The 18,199-nt window shown below is 28.1% G+C and overlaps 1 protein-coding gene across 1 annotated transcript; it reads right to left on the bottom strand.

The window, feature by feature from the left end:
* Positions 1-15,628: 15,628 nt before the first annotated feature.
* Positions 15,629-18,199, bottom strand: LOC119678638. Its single transcript, XM_038090587.1, has 5 exons — positions 18,161-18,199; positions 17,987-18,098; positions 17,852-17,929; positions 17,583-17,797; positions 15,629-16,330 (listed from the first exon to the last, which is right to left on the bottom strand). The coding sequence occupies exons 1-5, from the start codon at positions 18,161-18,163 to the stop codon at positions 15,818-15,820; spliced, it is 921 nt and encodes a 306-aa protein (XP_037946515.1). The 5' UTR covers positions 18,164-18,199; the 3' UTR covers positions 15,629-15,817.

Genomic DNA, 18,199 nt, shown 5'->3' with positions numbered 1-18,199 from the left:
AATTCTATCACTATCAGCATTATAAATATTAATTAATTCTATACGAAAAATATTTTATTTTTAATGTAATATTAAAATCATGTTGAAATATATGTTTGTATTTCTCAATTAAATAAATTAACGTAAAGTGTAATAAATTATATAAAACATTTTCATTTATATATATAAAACATTTATTCATTTATTTGGCATGTCATAAAAATAAATTAATGTTATGTCATTCCTTAGACAGCCCTGTTCTAAGAAATCTTCGTCGATCTGTAGGTTACGAACTACGACATGAGGAGCTTCTATTGAACCAATTTGTCATGATCGATGAACTGAATTTGAAATGAATGAATTGAGGCCATAAGTTCACTGGCAACAAAAAACTTGGTTAATAAATTTGAAGTATATTCACGAAATTATATAAAATGTGCTCTTGACTATAGAGTAAAACAGTTTGGCTGTGGTAGGGTCGACAAGCCACTAAGAGAAGAATAACACAGTATATAGAGCAAGGTTTGACCATTAATCAATGCGATCTACAAAATCAATTGATGCCCATAACTATGATGAATTTATAAATAGTACTTTGCCACGCATTTACTTAATAATACGCAAACATTCAATTACCTCTACTCTACCATCAAACAACTACTAATTTCAAACTGTCCTTATTTTTTTTTTAATTCAAAACTCCTAATAAAATTAATCAAAAATGTAACTATCCACTACAAAATTTTGAAACATTGAATCTAGTATCCGTAACCAAAGTTTAAAGCTTAAATTATAAAAAATTATTAGTGAACTAATTTAAAATTTATGATGATCGTAAAAATATGAAATTGAAAGAAACATGTAATGAAGAACTTCTCAAGCACGGCAAACCCATAAATTAAATTTAAAAATTTTCATTTACACAAGAAAAAATTACAATACTTCATTAATGAAACTTAAAAGAAAATGATTAACTAAAACAACATAATGAGCTATTTAAGTTACTAGAAAATATATAAGAAATAGTTGTAGAAGTCTAAATTAAACTAAATATTTTTAAGAGAACCGTAAGTCAGTAGGTGAAGTGAGCAAAACTTTTTTAACCAATTTAAGCTAAATGACCATAAAAATTCTAAGTTAAGAAACTAAAAACAAAATGTTTATTTACAAGAATTATATCTTATTGACTTCTAGCTTAAACGATTACCAAATTATATTAATTTAACATATAACAAACATTTTTCACAAGAAACTCAACCAAGTCGCTAGATACATAGAAGTTGGCCTTCAGTTGCATGCAACTAAAGTTAACCAATAAAACATATACCATAAAATACGATATAGTAACAAACAGTAACAAATACAACTTCTAGATCCGTACCGTTCATCACACCAATAAATAAATTCAAGACCAAAAAGGAATGGCATTCACCATATTGACGCATTCAACTTCTTCCGTTTATGCGTTTATTGCGTGTGCTTGCGTTTTAAGCCAGCAAGTCAAATGTGACGCAGGGAAGCTCAACTTCTTGGTTGCAATAGGTTTTTGGCCGCCTTCTATAATCAAGGTTAGCAGCTTTTGCAGCACTCATTAGCTACGGCATAGATTTTTTATGTCATTTTTATGATATAATTTTTTTATTTTACACAATTTTTTTTTTTTTGTTAAAATTTTTTAACTTTTAGTATAAAAAAATATTTATATATTTACTGCGGATATATCGCAACAGATTTGCAATTTGTTAATTTTTAACTATTTTGCAGCTATGTTCAATGCAAATCTGTTGGTTCAATTTGCTTCATTAATTTCGCAGAAGCTGACTATGATTATTAATTGCAGTTAAGATTTATTAGATTTATTAATATTATTATACTTGCAACATATTGTCACTTAAAGTAGTTTATTTCTGATATGTACATTGTTAGTACGAAGTACTATATTGATTTTTAACGTCCGTTTTGACGAAAGAAACTAAACTATAAACTATTGTTTTCAATAGAAAGGTTTTTATCGAACAGTAGTAATATTGCAACAACAGCCAATCCAGTAAACTGATCAAAATTTTTGTTGTTGCTTCTTCATTACTGTTCGAACCCTTCCAGTTTATTTTCGTCATAAGGCGCGTAACATTTGATAAAAAAAGTAACATTTTTATTATTTTTAATTAATTGGATAATTTTCTAACCATACAGCTGTTTTAAGTACTGCTAAATACCCATCATCAGTTGTCTTGGAATTATTTCTTATTAAATTTATATTTAATTATTCATAACAAATTCTGAAAGTACCAAGATTTAAACTCATACTCTACCCAGCTTAAGGTCAGTGTTCATTAGCGAACTGACCCAAAACCGTACTTGATTTGTAAGTTTGAACTTGAAGTTCTGTGAACTTACTATGAAAGTTTATTTACAAATTCACTTGCTGTGTTATATTAGAACGATCTCACAGATCATGAAATACTTATCATCAGAGATCTTTGGAAAAAATTTTTTATAGTGGTTTGAATTATACGTTTATAATTTTTAATATATAACACTCTAAGTAAATTCAGTCGTAATATCAGAAGGCAAGTAATCGAGTGAAACCCTCAGGGATCTCGTTGTAGAGAACGTCTAACGTGCATATACCTAAACAAGGCAGCTCGAAAATGTGAAGGGATCGGAGTAAAATAAGTTAAATATCACTTTAGACTCTTAAATCTACATTTGAAGTAAACTGATAACTTTTTTGACAATATTTTAAAAATAAAATAAATATTTTAATATTTTAAAAAAAATTATATTTCTTTTGAATATAATTTGATCGAATTTAATTACTTATAAGAGAAAATGTAGATATAAGTTTAATTATTTGCTCGCTAGGTACTAAATCTATTTTTCTCCTCTCTCCCCTGATTACTGGAATGAAGTTTTTACAATGCTGTGGAAATCTTCTCCATTCATTCCTAAGAGGTGGTTTAGTGGGTTCAAGTCACACGGTGGCTTTCGATGCTTCCACCTACTGTCACAAAAAAAAAAATTTGTATTATTATATTCATGATAAAAACGACAGTTCCCAAATGAATGAAAATTACGAAGACCCACGAGTTGCCACGAGTTGCTTCGGGATGATAACGATTCCCAAATAATTTTAGTAATTTAAGAAAAATGTTTAACTTATTAAACAGTGTACTCGGAAAAATGTTTCAGAAAAATTTAGCATTTTAAAAATTTACTTTTATTATGACAAATATTAATAATAATATTATAAAAGTATTAATAAATAAATATAGTCATTCGATTCATCTCGGGCATTCCCAACTGATGATCCGGGAATCACAAGTCCCAAGTAATTATATACCTATTTTATATCTTATATTATTTACCTATGCACTTATACCATTCATTATATATAATACCAGAGGTGCGTAAAACATAATAAAATAATCATACAGTTTATTATTTTTAAACTGGTCAAGAAAAGGTTGAGAACCACTAATCTCGGAGCTGCTATAGACTCTCGTGCCTAAATTAGACAGTTAAAGCATATATTGCACTGAAACAAACAAATATAAACAGATAGGTAGACTGGCTCTACTATATCCACTTCATTTGCTTAATATCAAAGCTATAAACAGTTTGACAAAAGTAGATATCTTTAACAACCAACATTTAAAAATAATAAAAATTTAATTAAAATAGATACATTCCTGAAGATAGACAGCTAAAGCCAGATAGATCATATACCTATGTTGAGTTGTTTAAGAATACATATACTGCACTGAATCTATCATTTCATTTTGTGTACTATATATAATACATTGAATATTATAATAATATAAATAGCAATGTAAATTATATGTAAATTTACTAATTTAATGAATAATTCTATGCATTAAATATATTCTTAACAAGATTATACAATCAAATTAATTCTGCTTAAAATATTAAAATGATGATTAAGTATTTCTATTATCTAACTTTGCAATTTTTCCAAGTACCGGCTTTTCCAATAAATTCAATAAAATATTCCAAATAGTCCATAAATCTCATGTGATGTATTTAAGCTAGCTAAAAATAAAAACAAAAAAATCCATATTTTCTATAAATGTTTAAATTAAATTAACAATATTGTAATATATCATTTGTGTATCTAAGTATCTATATCAACAGCAATAGCTAATTCTAAAAAAAGAAAACATATACATATATTATTATATATATTATTATAATATATACTCAAAAAAATCACAAAGATTTTTAATAAAATTCTTATGAATAAAATATTTATTAATGAAATACTTATTAATAAACAACATGGCTAAAAATTATCTTATATTCTATGGCAAGACATTCATTTCGGATTAAAAAGGAAGATAATGATGAGAAATTTTAAAATCCCAAAAAACATTTTTAATGAAATGAATTATTAGGCTCACCTGTTAAGCTGTTTTGGATATCTTCAAATATCGTTATTAGTGCTCTTTAAAAACTTCTAATGTACTGTCAAATTTGACATGGTTCAATTCCCTATAATTGCAATTTAAAAGATTTATCAGTAGATGTTTCCAAAAGACTACTGTTGATGGGTATTTGGCGATATCATAAACAGATGAAATTTATGCAGTATGTTAGTGCGAAAAAAAAGGTTATATGTTATTTTTTTCCTATAAATAGAAAAAGTTGAACAATACATGTTATATTTTAACCAGAAATGGAAAAATTTGAACAATATTTTCTTCATCTACAGTTTCAATGAAATCAATTTCTTAAAAAAATATTTTTAGAAAAACAAAATTATGAAGTGAGTTATCAGGGTTTATAATAATTTATGTATTTATTAGAATTTATTTAATTATAATTTTTTAGTAATAATTAAAATTATTAAAATTGTAATAATAAGGAAATAATTATTAAAAAATGGTGGTTAAAATGCCACCAAAATAGTATTTATTGGAAAAAAGTTTACAAGAAAAAATGCAGTGATAAAATATATAAGAAAAAATAGTAAAAACATGAAATTGTTGAACAACATAATGAACGTTAAGAGTTTTACAGAATTTAGTTAACACCAAACAGTGGTATTGAAACTCCATGAAAGTACAATAATTGCGTTAGAATCAAATGTACGCGATATAATAGCATTCAAACACCAGAACAATATAGCAACTTCAAGATACAAGAAAGACACTTTAAAATAAAACCTGAACGTTGTGAATATTAAAAAGATTACAACCAATAAAAGCTACTTCAGTAATAGTCACAAAAGTTGAACGGATTTAACTTTAGTAATGAAAATAAATGTTAAATGAGACAATGAGACTATGAGACAACCACAAAGACCATAGTTGATGTTTTGTGCTGATATTATACATATTATGTTATATATATTATATTATATCTTATTATATTATATATACAGTAATTTATTTTGTAAGTATTGAAAAACAGGGAACCCTCACCTCCTTCACTATCTTCCAACCTCCCTAAAATATGCTTTCTGGCTTAGATGAACCTACCCCGCTAGGTATTACACCTATATACTCTCTTCTTTCTCCAGCGTTTATTGAATTGAAGTTTCCACATTGCTGTGGAAATCGTCTTCATTCATTCCTAATAGGTGGTTTTAGTAGGTTCACGTCTAACACTGTGGCTTTCGATGCATTCCACCTACTGCGAAAAAAAACGGGAACGTGATTGATATTGACTAATAGATTAGTACTAAATATTGAGGTCCTATAATCCAAAACCTGGCAACATTAGTATATGATTTTACTTCAATTTTAAAATATCTTTTATCTTAGGTATCTAACGAACAAATAATAACAGCATAATTATTATTTACATTCATTTAATTTTATTAATTATTTTTTCTTTATGTTATATACAGCTTTTTACTTTACATACTTTAAAGCATACAAATTGTAATTTAAAATATGTATTAAATATGCTATATAAAATTTCAAAATTTTTATAAATTTTTAACTTTATAAATTTTTATTGATTTTGTTCCTTAATAATTAAATTAACTAAATTTCAATTTCTCTTTATTTATCCTTTAACTTGGTTCCAAAATTCCATAAGTCAGCAATTTTATAAAAGGCGAGTTCCGATCACAAAAGATATTCACACACATATCATTAGCACAGCCTTTTAATGAAAAATTATAGAAAAAATTATTTAAATAATATTTTACAAAAAATTGAAAGTAAGTAATTTTTACTACATCATTAAATTTTAAAATAAATATTTTTAAATAAATACAAATATTTTTATTTTTATTTCACAGAAGCCGAACTAACCAATGAGATACTTAATCACTCTTAGCAAAACCATTGAAAGGCTACGAGTATTTGCTTTTTGACGATGTGCACTCGACAAGACTTAGAACGAAATTGAACGTAAATAAAATTGCAATTTTAATCTTAAATAAATGAATTCACCAGCAGTCGCTATAGCCAACGTTCTGCGAACATTAATCGTGAAGTAAGCCATAAAAATGAGACTGAGAGACGTTCGGAGAGATAGACAACTACTCTATCTAAGTATTTTATTCAAACAGGGAAGTTGACAGAATTATTTACATAAAAACGTATTTATTGCCGGTTTTTACTTCAGAGTCACTGCAAGAAACGCCAAGTGCTCTCTTGCATTTCGGTTTAATGTACATTTTTAATATCTGACGTAATTAACCACTCTTCGCTATACACTGATTTTAGTGCTGTTAGCTATTTAAGACTTCAAGATAGAATTTTGCAAAGCTCTCGTAGTGTTTGCCCATCTACGAAACCGAAGTGTTGGAATATTACTTTTGGTCTTAGATTGTTTCAACTTCCATAATGATTATCTTGTTTTATTACATTTTTTATTTGATATCAGAGACCAGATACTCTGGATAGCGTATAAGTAACTGCAAGTTTTAATTATACTCGATTTATAAAAATGTATAATTTGCACGTCTACCATATGTACTTAAAATAAATTATTGACGTAAGGTTGTTTATTTAATCTACAAGTAACGATATTGCTTATTACTCTTCATACAAGTTTAACGATATCTAAAGATACATTTCTTAATAAGCTGCAATTGAGTGAAATGATAATTTTAATAAATCAGTTAGAGTTATACTTAAATATTATTTGATTAGAACTGTTTATTTTTTAAAACTATAATTAAATTTTTAATATAATATTTATTTTAATTGTGTGTAGTACAACATTAAATGCTTTTAAAAGTCATAAAATGAGATTTAATTGAATTTACTAACGAGTTAAAGTACGCTGAAATATTTCCAATAATAAACTACGGATTTTAATTGCAAACACAAATAAACAATAAAGTGGCTAATCATATTGCTGTATTTACATGAACTACTTTATTAGTATATATAATTAAAGTACTTATGACAGAAGTCAGAAGACAGAAGATTATTTATAGATATTCAAATATGTTTAATGAAAATAATTACATGTCAACTGCAACTGATCATACGTAGGAAGCATAAATAACGCTTCCAATGGTTCACACTTTAAAGCTATACAACAAAATATGTCTACACAGAAATACTCCAAGTACCAAATTTACATAAAAGACGTAATTAATTCCACCATAGACTACAAACCATTCAGCGAGGTTAACAATAGCTTCGAAAACGACTTTACTCGCGAACAGCAGGAAACAGCTGCTCACTTCTAAAAAACACAAAAGAGTAATATGATAAGGAAAAGGTATAATCAATCCTAAACGAATAGAAGGAAAAGACTATTTTTAATCTCGGCAGTAAAGTAACAAAACTGTATATTGAACAAAGAGCAGATCCAGTGTAGACTCAAATACCATACTTAAATATTGATTTAGATAGCAATGATTCCTGTGCAGTCAGTCATGAGGATCAACAAATATCAGAACACATACTAAGCACATGTCCTACTACCTCTAAATGATGAAGCAATAAGCTAGTGTGTGAGATCTTAAGTCCATTAAGACAGAGAAAACTGAATTTTTAATCAATATTTTAAAACTCGAAATATGGTAAATAGGAAGGTGTACGAAGTATTTAATAATGTACAAGCACGTATTCAAGAATGCACTTGAGGATATGATATGGATATGATATGGATATGATATGGATATGATATGGATATAACAACACTCACATTCCCCCTCCCCACTTACTTCACACATTTTTCTAGCCTCGCTTTGAGTTGTAAAAAGAGGGGATAACCCTTTCTTTCAAATCTCAATTAATATTTTAATCTTGACATCGATACCGTGAAAATCGCTTTAACAGATTAACAGTAAAGTAATGACCGAACTAGGAGAAAGAAAACGTTAGTGTTCCCTAAACTTGATCACTCCACCAGAGACTTGATCTACCTCTAAGCCTTCTTCCCTAACTACCGCTTCAAACGCCTTTTTTGCTGGAGATTCTTCATCCATTATTACTACATGACCAAGCCAGCGTAGTTGCTGGATGTTAATTAGCTGAATTATATTAATATCGTGATAAAGCTCATACAACTATATGTTTTTTAACTATATAAAACTTTTAATATATAAAAAATGATTTTTGTGTGTTTAGGAGGTGGAATGCTTTATGCACCACCAGATCGACATTCGTCGGAATATACAGTATACGGACTGAAACACTCTCTCCACCTTTGAAGAGACTTATTTCCCATCGAAACCGCTTTCGCATTACTTTGGGAAGAATCGCTTTTATGTTGGCATTTTAAGCCATGTTCTTTTTAGCCTAGTTTGTGCTTCTCCTTTCTGGGTCTAATTTCTTCGCTTTACGGACTTGAATCACATATAACTCTATCGTTCGCCAGTTCTCTGAGTTTGCTCTCATCTATTCCACTATATTTTTGAGATTTATTTGTCCAATCTGTGTAATAATCTCTAAAATCTCTTACCTATCTTATCTCTTATCTATTACCTAAATGTAAGCCACCTATTATAGTAAAAGAACCTTTTATATGCTCTACATCATCATAGTCTCCGTCACTATAAATGCAGTCAGATAGATCCACCTTTCCCATGTGGTGCAGGTACTTGCAAAAATATTCATGTCCGGTCAGCATCTGTGTGAGATAGTAATTTTCATCTCCCGATTTTTGTTTAAGCAGGTGATTGTATTTAGTATAAGACTAGGTATCCATCTTTGAGTATTATTGTTCACACAGATATTTAGTGTTAATTAATTAATATTAATATTAAAATTAAATTAAAAATACATGATATTACATTAAAGAATTAGTTTTATAGTTTATATATTAATAGTCTATAAAAATACTTATCTATTCAAATTATATTATTATTTGTAACCAGTGATTTACCAGTAACGAGTATACATATGCATAAGGCAATTTTAAATTAATTATAATCTTTATACCTAAGTAATTTCAATTAACTACTTGTTATTTTCGCACCAATTATTTTGAATAATCATATACTTAAAGTGGTTAATTCCTAACTAATTCTTCAGTTTTCAGCTTCAGCTTAAAGTTTTAGTTGAAACATTTTCAAAATCTGCTGTCAAGAAAATGATTTATTGTCCAGCAAGTTCAAGTCTTTTTGTATGGAAGCGATTCACCTTCGATTTTGTTACTGATGCGAAGCTATAATTATTGTTGCATAAAACGAAGAAGCATAAATAGTGAATTCATATTCTTGCAACATGAGAAGTGCATTCATTGCATCAACATTACATTAAACACAAAATTTTATTTATTATAATATAAAATAACAATGATGTATCTAAAAATAACTGTTTTGAAAAACATAAATTTGAAAAAAAAAATTAGCAACAATTCTATCTATGCTTTGATAGTTAGATTTAACTATTTAATTATTCACGAAAATTATTTTAAGCGACAATACATCTGGTTAATATTTGATGTCAATGCCATAATAAAACTCGAACACCTCGTGACTTATTCGGATACGATAGTCACCAACATGTAGAGAGGCAGCGATCTTATGAAGAACTTTTCTCTCGAACACTTCCAGTGCTGATTCATCGTTTCGTAATGGAATCTATGCTTTAGCGCCATACAGAAAAACTTGTAAAGAGACCGACATACAGAGCGTAAGACCTTAACATTTATTTATTTATTCCTTATCATAAAGTTTAATATATTCAGATATTTACAAATATGAACTGGTATTTATAACATAGTTGGTTTAAGCGATAAATAATATAGTCAACAAATTTCATCACTTCATTGATTAATGTGCTTGGACTGATAGTAGTCCCAGTAGTATAAACCCAATAAATACTTGAACTTAATATCAGCGAAGAGGCACCATAAGAACAAGCTAAAGATTTCTGAAAACTGGATTCACCACATTATTAAGTTCATTTGCATGGAGTTATAGTAGTGCAAACCCAATAAACACCTAAACTTTACATCAAAGTAACGCACATTTCAGATTGAAAGACAGTTACTTTTCTCAAGGCATGAGAGAGAGTTGAGTAGGAGTTTGTAATAATATCATTTTCAACAAAATCGTATCTAATTTTCCGAAGATCATCCAGTCAGAACCCACTCTAATTCAAAAAAAAAGCTTCTTGAAGAAAATCCGATATCGCACTTGAGTTCACATTTGGAATTAATCTTATAATCACACTTCAGTTCAAAGCTTAAGATCGTTGTGAGAAATTATGAAAAACTATGCTTGAATCCACAACTTCAATTTTATTAAATACATTCAAATGAAAAAAATAACTTCTTTCAATATAAAGCACAGAGCGTTAGAAATAATTGTAAAAATAGAATAGTGTGTCTAATGGACAAAGATATATATCCATGTAATATCCATATCCATTGACTGCAGCACTTTTTCTAGAACATATTCGTGGAACCAAGCTTCATCACTATCACAATTTTATTGAAAGTGCTTTATTTTTAAAATTTTTCAAGAAAATATTGAGCAAAATGCTCACGCGCTTCTTCATCAGGTTCAACTAGAATTCAAGATATCCCTCCTGCTTATTTTTTTGTATGCCCAAGAATGCTTAATATTCGCAAAAGTCATGACACTCAAACTAAATTCAGCAGCATTTATTTTCTAGCTGAATATTTGATCTTTTTCAACTTTGAACATCCATGATTTTGGGTGACCTTCGCCTGATTCGTCCTCCACAGAAAAATTTTCGGTCTCGAAACTCCGAGACTACTTCGAGACGATCATAAGCGATGGTACATTCTCTTCATTTGCTATTTAGTACTCATTAAATATTTCCAAACCAAATATTTTATAGCAATGAAATTGCACCGACACACTTTTTTATTAAGTTAAATAGAAACTTGTTTCCATTTTGTTTACTTGCTATATAACTTCAAAAAAAATATCGTAATACGAAGTTTGGTAAGTCACTCTATAATATAGAAAGTAGTAACGCAAAAGAAACTCATGATATAACAAGTCCAGTGCAAAGATATTGAATTGGTTAGTATATAGTCAACAAATGCATCAGAGGAGAATGAACCTCGACTGAAAGAATGAAAGGCTAGATGTTTTCTAGGCATCAGGGGAAGATGATAGAAAACGTAGATATTTTCCCAGCTTCTAATTTTATGAACCTGCGCTATTATTATTGCAAAAAAAATTCATTAAAAATTATAAAAAAACAATCTAGAGTTTCTGAGTTCTAGAGTTATATTATCAAACTTATCAAGTATTTAAAAAATATTCTTTTAAAATAAACCGAATAGTCATCGCTTCTAATTTCACAGGCACGAGTTCTAAGCCTGAGATTACCTAAGATTATTGATTAATCCTAAGATTACTGATTATAAGTACTTGGCAATACTCAAAACAGCGTTGTATGGTACGCCAAATTTCAATAAATTAACTAAATTTTTGTTCTTGTCTTTTATTTGCTATTCGAATCCTTCTAGCTTTAAAAAATATATTCTTTCCATTTGTCATTTCTATTTATCTTCTATTATCCTCTTCTCTCAGCGGAGCATAGTACCTCCATATTTATACTTATATTAAATACTTAGACTTAGGTATATTTTATATTTATATACCCACTTATTATTGTACATTCGGTCTAATAAGCTTTAATTCAATTACTTAAAAATGTTAATGCTTAAAAATGTTTAATATGAATTATTTTGATTAATGTAATCTGGTTAACACTCATATTTCATCATATACCTATATGGCTTAAAATGACAGCAGACATGAGATCGTTTATAGTACTCGAATATACTTTTTCTAATATTGAATGATAATAAGTCTATAAATATTTTTCCAGTCCTACGTTACTATTTGTTTGCGGAGTATCAGATTGAATAATATCATTAGGTTGAAGAAATTTGTAAATCACATTTGATCATCTCATTCGAAATTTTATCCGATTTGTCTATTAACATTTCGGTGTTATGTTTCATATGCTCGAATGCTATAAATACTAAAAAGACCAAGTAGGTATATAGTCAATTCTTCAATTATTGTGTTGGTATTATTGAAATGCCAACTCTCCCACTAATACGAGTATCATGGAATTTTTTTGCTGTAGATATTTCTATTAACGTTGATGTCACAGTTCAAAAATACTATAGGAGAGGCTAGCATCACCTATATCGACCGGATAAATCATCACAAATGATTGTAATTGACTTTGAGACCATTTCAATATCTAAGTTTTTGTATAACCATAATTTAAATAACATAATCTTGTTCATTGTTTTTGTTTACAAATTGCTCTTCAAAGCAGCCGGTATCCATTGGCCACTATTAGCTAGCGCAACAGTTCATTAGCTCTATTAAATCTTGTTTTTTACTGGACATCTCTTGAAAACATGCCTTTTTTGGAACTTCGAACTTGTGAGGTTTTTTATATTGTGGTTGCACTTTTTTCCAATATATTCAGTTTGAAAGTTGTTTGTCTTCCACTGTATAGCGGATTTCCTTCAATTCGCACCCAATTGAAAGAGAGTAATGTATAGGTATGGTGTATGGAATATTATACTTGAGAGATCTATATGCGTGGTGTATGTTGTATTTTTGAGAAATCTATATACGTGGTGTATATTATATTTGAGAGATCTGTATGCATATTGTATAATATATTTGAGAGATGTATATGCACCGTGTATATTATATTTGATAGATCTATATGCATATTGTATAATATATTTGGGAGATGTACATGCACCGTGTATATTATATTAGAGAAATCTATATGAGTCGTGTATATTATATTTGAGAGAATATAGATCTGTATACTATAATTAAGAAATCTATATACATTGTGTATATTAAAAATTTCCAATACTTTTTGTTACATAACGACATTAATTTATTTTTATATCTTCATGTATGCTTTCAGATTTTTTTTTTTAATTATTATAAAACCATACTTAGTGCATAAAAACAAATTACTAAATGGTTTATTAAAATGATTACATAACAAAAATTAGTTAAAAAATGCAACACATATTTTGCTCTTGTTAATCCTATATAAAATTAATTGAAATACATTTAAACATTTTAGATTTAATTCAAAAAATACTTTTTAAATAACTTCATTGAAGCTTATAGATATATGCGTCTAAATGCCTATTTTCATCAATAAAAATCCAAAAGTGTTATTTATGTATAAACGTTTTAAACTTTCATTCCATATAAGCTAAATACCTAACACTAGAAAATATTTATCTTTTACTTAGCAAATATTCTCCTCTTTGCTGAGGTATCTTACGCATTGTTAACGCGCCTGCATTCGACTTTTACGGATTCAATCTCTAAGCAACTGCACATTGGAGTAGCGGAGTTGTTGATGATGAAAGAAGTCTTAATGGCTTAAAACCTACTTTAAAGCGTATTTGCCAGTTTTTTATAAAATATAAAAAGTAGCAATTCCAATCTTTCAATTTAATTAAAGTAGTATTTCAACAATTTCATAATGCCGTTTACAACTCTCGATTTTGTTTTTGAGTCACATCTATGGTTAAAAGATATTTTTACTTGCTTTTCTGTCAATCAATTTTGCAAAATCGTTTGTTTAGGTAAATATTATCGAAATTTTTTATTTAAAATTAAAACTGTAATTTTTTATATTCAATTTCGTTCTAAGTCTTGTCGAGTTCACATCGCCACAGAGCAAATAGCTCCTCAATGGTTTTGCTAAGAGTGATAAAGTATCTCATGGGTTAGTGTTCAGGTTGCATAAAATGCAATTAAATACAAAAAAAAATTGTAAACAATATTTTAAAATTAATGATGTAAAATTACATGGTAACAATTTGTTTTTTATTTTAATTTATTAAAACTTTTATTACTAATTAAATTAAATTATATTTCATGTTTTTATTTAAAAGGCTGTGTTAAAGAAATGTTCATTTTTTGTGATGATAAATTGTGGTTTATAAAGCTCTGGCATCAAGCAAAAGGACTTCAAACAACAAATGTAGTTTGATTGGTAAAAATTATAGATAAAATAACCAAATATTTAAGTAATTAAGTCAGACATAAATAATTTACTTTTATAACAAATAAGAATTAAAATAGAGAAAAAAATTTTGTTCTAGTATTTTTATTAAATATAATTAAATGAATTAAATAAAATTTACTAACAATTATTTCGCCTAAATAAATCAAACAAATCATCTATTTTCTTCCAAGGAAATTGTATAAAAAACTAAAATGTCTGAGATCAGAGATCTATTATAATTATGAAGGACGAAAATTGCGTCGCGACATTAATGTCTATTGTGCTTTCTTAATCCTATCTGTTTAATAAATAACATTTGTCAGATTCCACAAAATTTTAGTCCATCTAAGTATGGGAAAATAATATAAACATGGTATATAATTTTAGCTGATAAAGAAGGTCAGTAAATGCAAGCAGTGGTTAGATTAAACATGGTATAGACTCTGGGTCACAAAAACCACGTTTGTAGAATAAAAGAAGAGCAATCTAAAGCCTCACCAAGGTAGAAAAATAATTTTGTAAACGTGATGTTTTAACGTTTCTGTATCTTATAGAACTTATGTGAATATTATTTGGGTTATGTGTAGAATAGTGTAGAAGAAGACCCATCTGAAGCCTGATTAATATAGAGAAATAATTTTGTGATGATAATATTTTAAGATTTCTATACCAAATAGCAAATTTTCCTTCGCTAGCAATCACTGTGTTTAAGTCTCGCTGGTGACGTTCGAGTTCGCTTGCGCTGTAGCTATCTCAATGTACCAGGAGGTACTATCTCAATGTGTGTTTGAGATTTTTTGTGGATACTAATTTCAGTACTTTTTGTTGAGTAACTAGCGCTTTGCTGAGAGCACAAGTTTGTACCCATCGAGGTGTATGTGAGCCCATGAGGGTGACAGAAGGGTCCAGTCTACTAATAAGCGATTGTAAGCCTAAACATCAATTAAAAACAAATTAGTGAATAGTCCTTGGGTTATGTGTAGATCTTGAGACATGTCCTAGGAAACTTTAAGCACCTTAATATCGTTGGCAGATTTATGGTATCTTTAAATAATCCAGTATATGGTCAAATATATGTTGCTTGTTCATACGTTACATTTATATATGAAAATATTATATAAAAAAAAATATCTACAAAAAACACACAGCTTGTATTTGCCAAAAGTTTGCCGAAATATTTTATTATAAAAACGAAAATATGCCGAAATATTTTATTATAAAAAAAATATGCCGAAATATTTTTTTATAAAAAAAATATGCCGAAATGTTTTATAAAAAAAAATACGCCGAAATACTTTATCGAAATATATGTATGAGATATAGCTAAATATCGCCAATATTTAGCTAAAATGCTCCCAATTTTGTTGTTATGATTGCATCCCCATTCTAGTCACTACGAATCGTTATTCAATGTAGTTCTTTCTTTGAGCATTAGCCCGGCGCGGACGTCTCGGTTTCTTATAAAAAGTAAAACTTCCCACCAATCCCCTCCCTGTAAGTCTTATAATCTCTCCATTTTCCTCCAATTGCTTTAGACATGTTCTTATTGAATCTTTATTTTGACTAACTTGTTCCTTGTTTAGACCATATTCTTTAAAGAAAAATTGCTTAATTTTGTAAAAAGAAAGTAATTTTACACATTCTTTCCTCGCAGTTTTGACCACCGCGTTTAGCATGACCCGAATTGGTGGTAACTGATTCTTTATGATGTTATCCCTACTTAAGATTGTGTTTAATTTAGGATCAGTACGGACAACAGATTTAAGATGATTGCTTTTAACCGCTTTTGGTTTACCTTGATCAGTTTTAATATTTAGCTCACCATTCAAATTCAGTTTTCCTTTTGCTGTTTTCCGATCAACTCTTGATGTAGTTGGGTAAACCGTTCCACAAGCAGTAAGAGTATTGCTTTTATCCTGGAAATACCAGTGTTACATGAAAAAATCAATTAATTTTGTTTTTCATAGCACACCTAATATAAATAAATACTAAATAAATACTAAAATATTTGTTATAAAATATTGTGAGGGATTATATCAGCACCTCACATGACAGGTATTGGGTTATGAAAAGAGTGAATGTTGTGATCATTTGTAGTTATTTTATAAAATACAAATTTAAAAATCATTACAAATAAAAAATTGAGAAATACTGATATTGCGCAGAGTTAGCCAAAGAAAATAGCAAAAAGAAGAAGTTAAACCGATTACAATATCTTGTCTTCAATCGCTATAAGATCTAAGTGATACTGTACATATTTTATTTTCTGTTCATATTTTTATCAAACTCACATTAATCGAATGCTTAAGATTTTATTTCAAAGCTTCAATACTACAGGGGATAATTAAGAAAGAATATGGTTCGCTCTGTACTCTCAGTTATATACGCTTTGTCAACTCCTTAGTCAAATGGTAATGACAGTCTCTTTTATAAAAATGTGGAGAAGTGAAATTGTATTATGTAGTAATTATTCTTAGTTTTTGAAATACATGAAACTGAGTCTCTGATATTTTTATAAAAATATTTTCGGAACTGTCAATTAGTATTAGAACGATAGATGTATCGCTTTTAATTCAAAGCTAGTTGTCCTTGATAAACGCATACACTGCTGATGACTCTTCACAAATTTACAACTATTAAACCCACTAATACTTCTATATTATTATTATAAATTATAATAGAATTAATATTATTATCCTGATTATTATTATATATTATATTATAAGTATATATAATATATTATTTAGTACATTATTATAAGGTATTATATTTTAATAAAATATATACAAAAGCAATGATAATGCAAGTATTTTTTTCACTCTAAAAACTATTTCTACTTTTTACGAGTCCTAATGCTATAGGACTCAACCTTATATTATTATATTAATAATTCTTATATATATTCATATATTTTTGTATCTAACGTCCTATATATTTATTTATTTTTTCATTTTATTGAAAGAACTCTACCAATTGATTAGAAATAAATTTAATTCAGTCTAATTTTTTTAACACCTGGGAGAACAGAGAATATTTTTGAAATTAAATTTCTAATAACAATATAACCCGTAATTATAAATATTTGAAATACTTGTCATCTATAAATTATATCTTTTTTTTTTAAATAAAATTTGATTGTGACATCTATAAAATTAATTTTTTTATTACCTTCTTAATGCGGTTGACTTCGTCACTCATTAGTTTTTTACTCAGAACACGTTTTACATCATCTATTTTCACTTTTACATCCATATCCATTATAGCACGAGCGGCAGCCTTATAAACACCCTCATTCTTTTTCTTTCGTGTTTTACCCGCCAATCTCTTTAACTTATTCTGAGAAGTACCATAAATTTTTGTATTTTGCAAATTGAGGATGGCCTCTACATTGATAAAGTTCCATTGTAAATATTTTCTAAATAAAAATTTAAACTTACCTTCTGAGCAGAGATCTAACTTTCTAACTTTATTTTGAGGACTTTGGACAACGGTTTTAAGTTTTCTACGAATCGGATCTAAATTGGTATGGAATCAATATATGAGGCATTTTTAAGATAAAAGTGAAAACTTACCCTCTACGCACCGGGTTGCCTTTCTAATATTACAACTACAATATTTTTGCACACCTCTTAATGGACACTTTTTTTTAGAGGCTGTCTCGACCTCTTGGGCCCGCTTTTGTTTCTACAATACGAAAGAATTTGTTACATATTAAATTTATTTATTTATTTTAATTTAGTTTTTACCATTTAAAAAAAATAAAAGTTTCTAAAGCTAAATTTTCT

Source organism: Teleopsis dalmanni, chromosome 1, assembly GCF_002237135.1.
Source record: "Teleopsis dalmanni isolate 2A chromosome 1, ASM223713v2, whole genome shotgun sequence".
NCBI lineage: Eukaryota > Metazoa > Arthropoda > Insecta > Diptera > Diopsidae > Teleopsis > Teleopsis dalmanni.
The sequence above is the reverse complement of the archived record's forward strand: the minus strand, read 5'-3'. Positions and strand labels throughout refer to the sequence as shown.

Excerpts from the sequence above, each read along its gene's own strand:
- LOC119678638 (XM_038090587.1), bottom strand. Across the intron at positions 17,798-17,851 it reads GTTAGATCTCTGCTCAGAAG|AGGCCATCCTCAATTTGCAA; the intron begins GTAAGTTTAAAT and ends TTATCAATGTAG. Across the intron at positions 16,331-17,582 it reads AAGTCAACCGCATTAAGAAG|GATAAAAGCAATACTCTTAC; the intron begins GTAATAAAAAAA and ends TGGTATTTCCAG.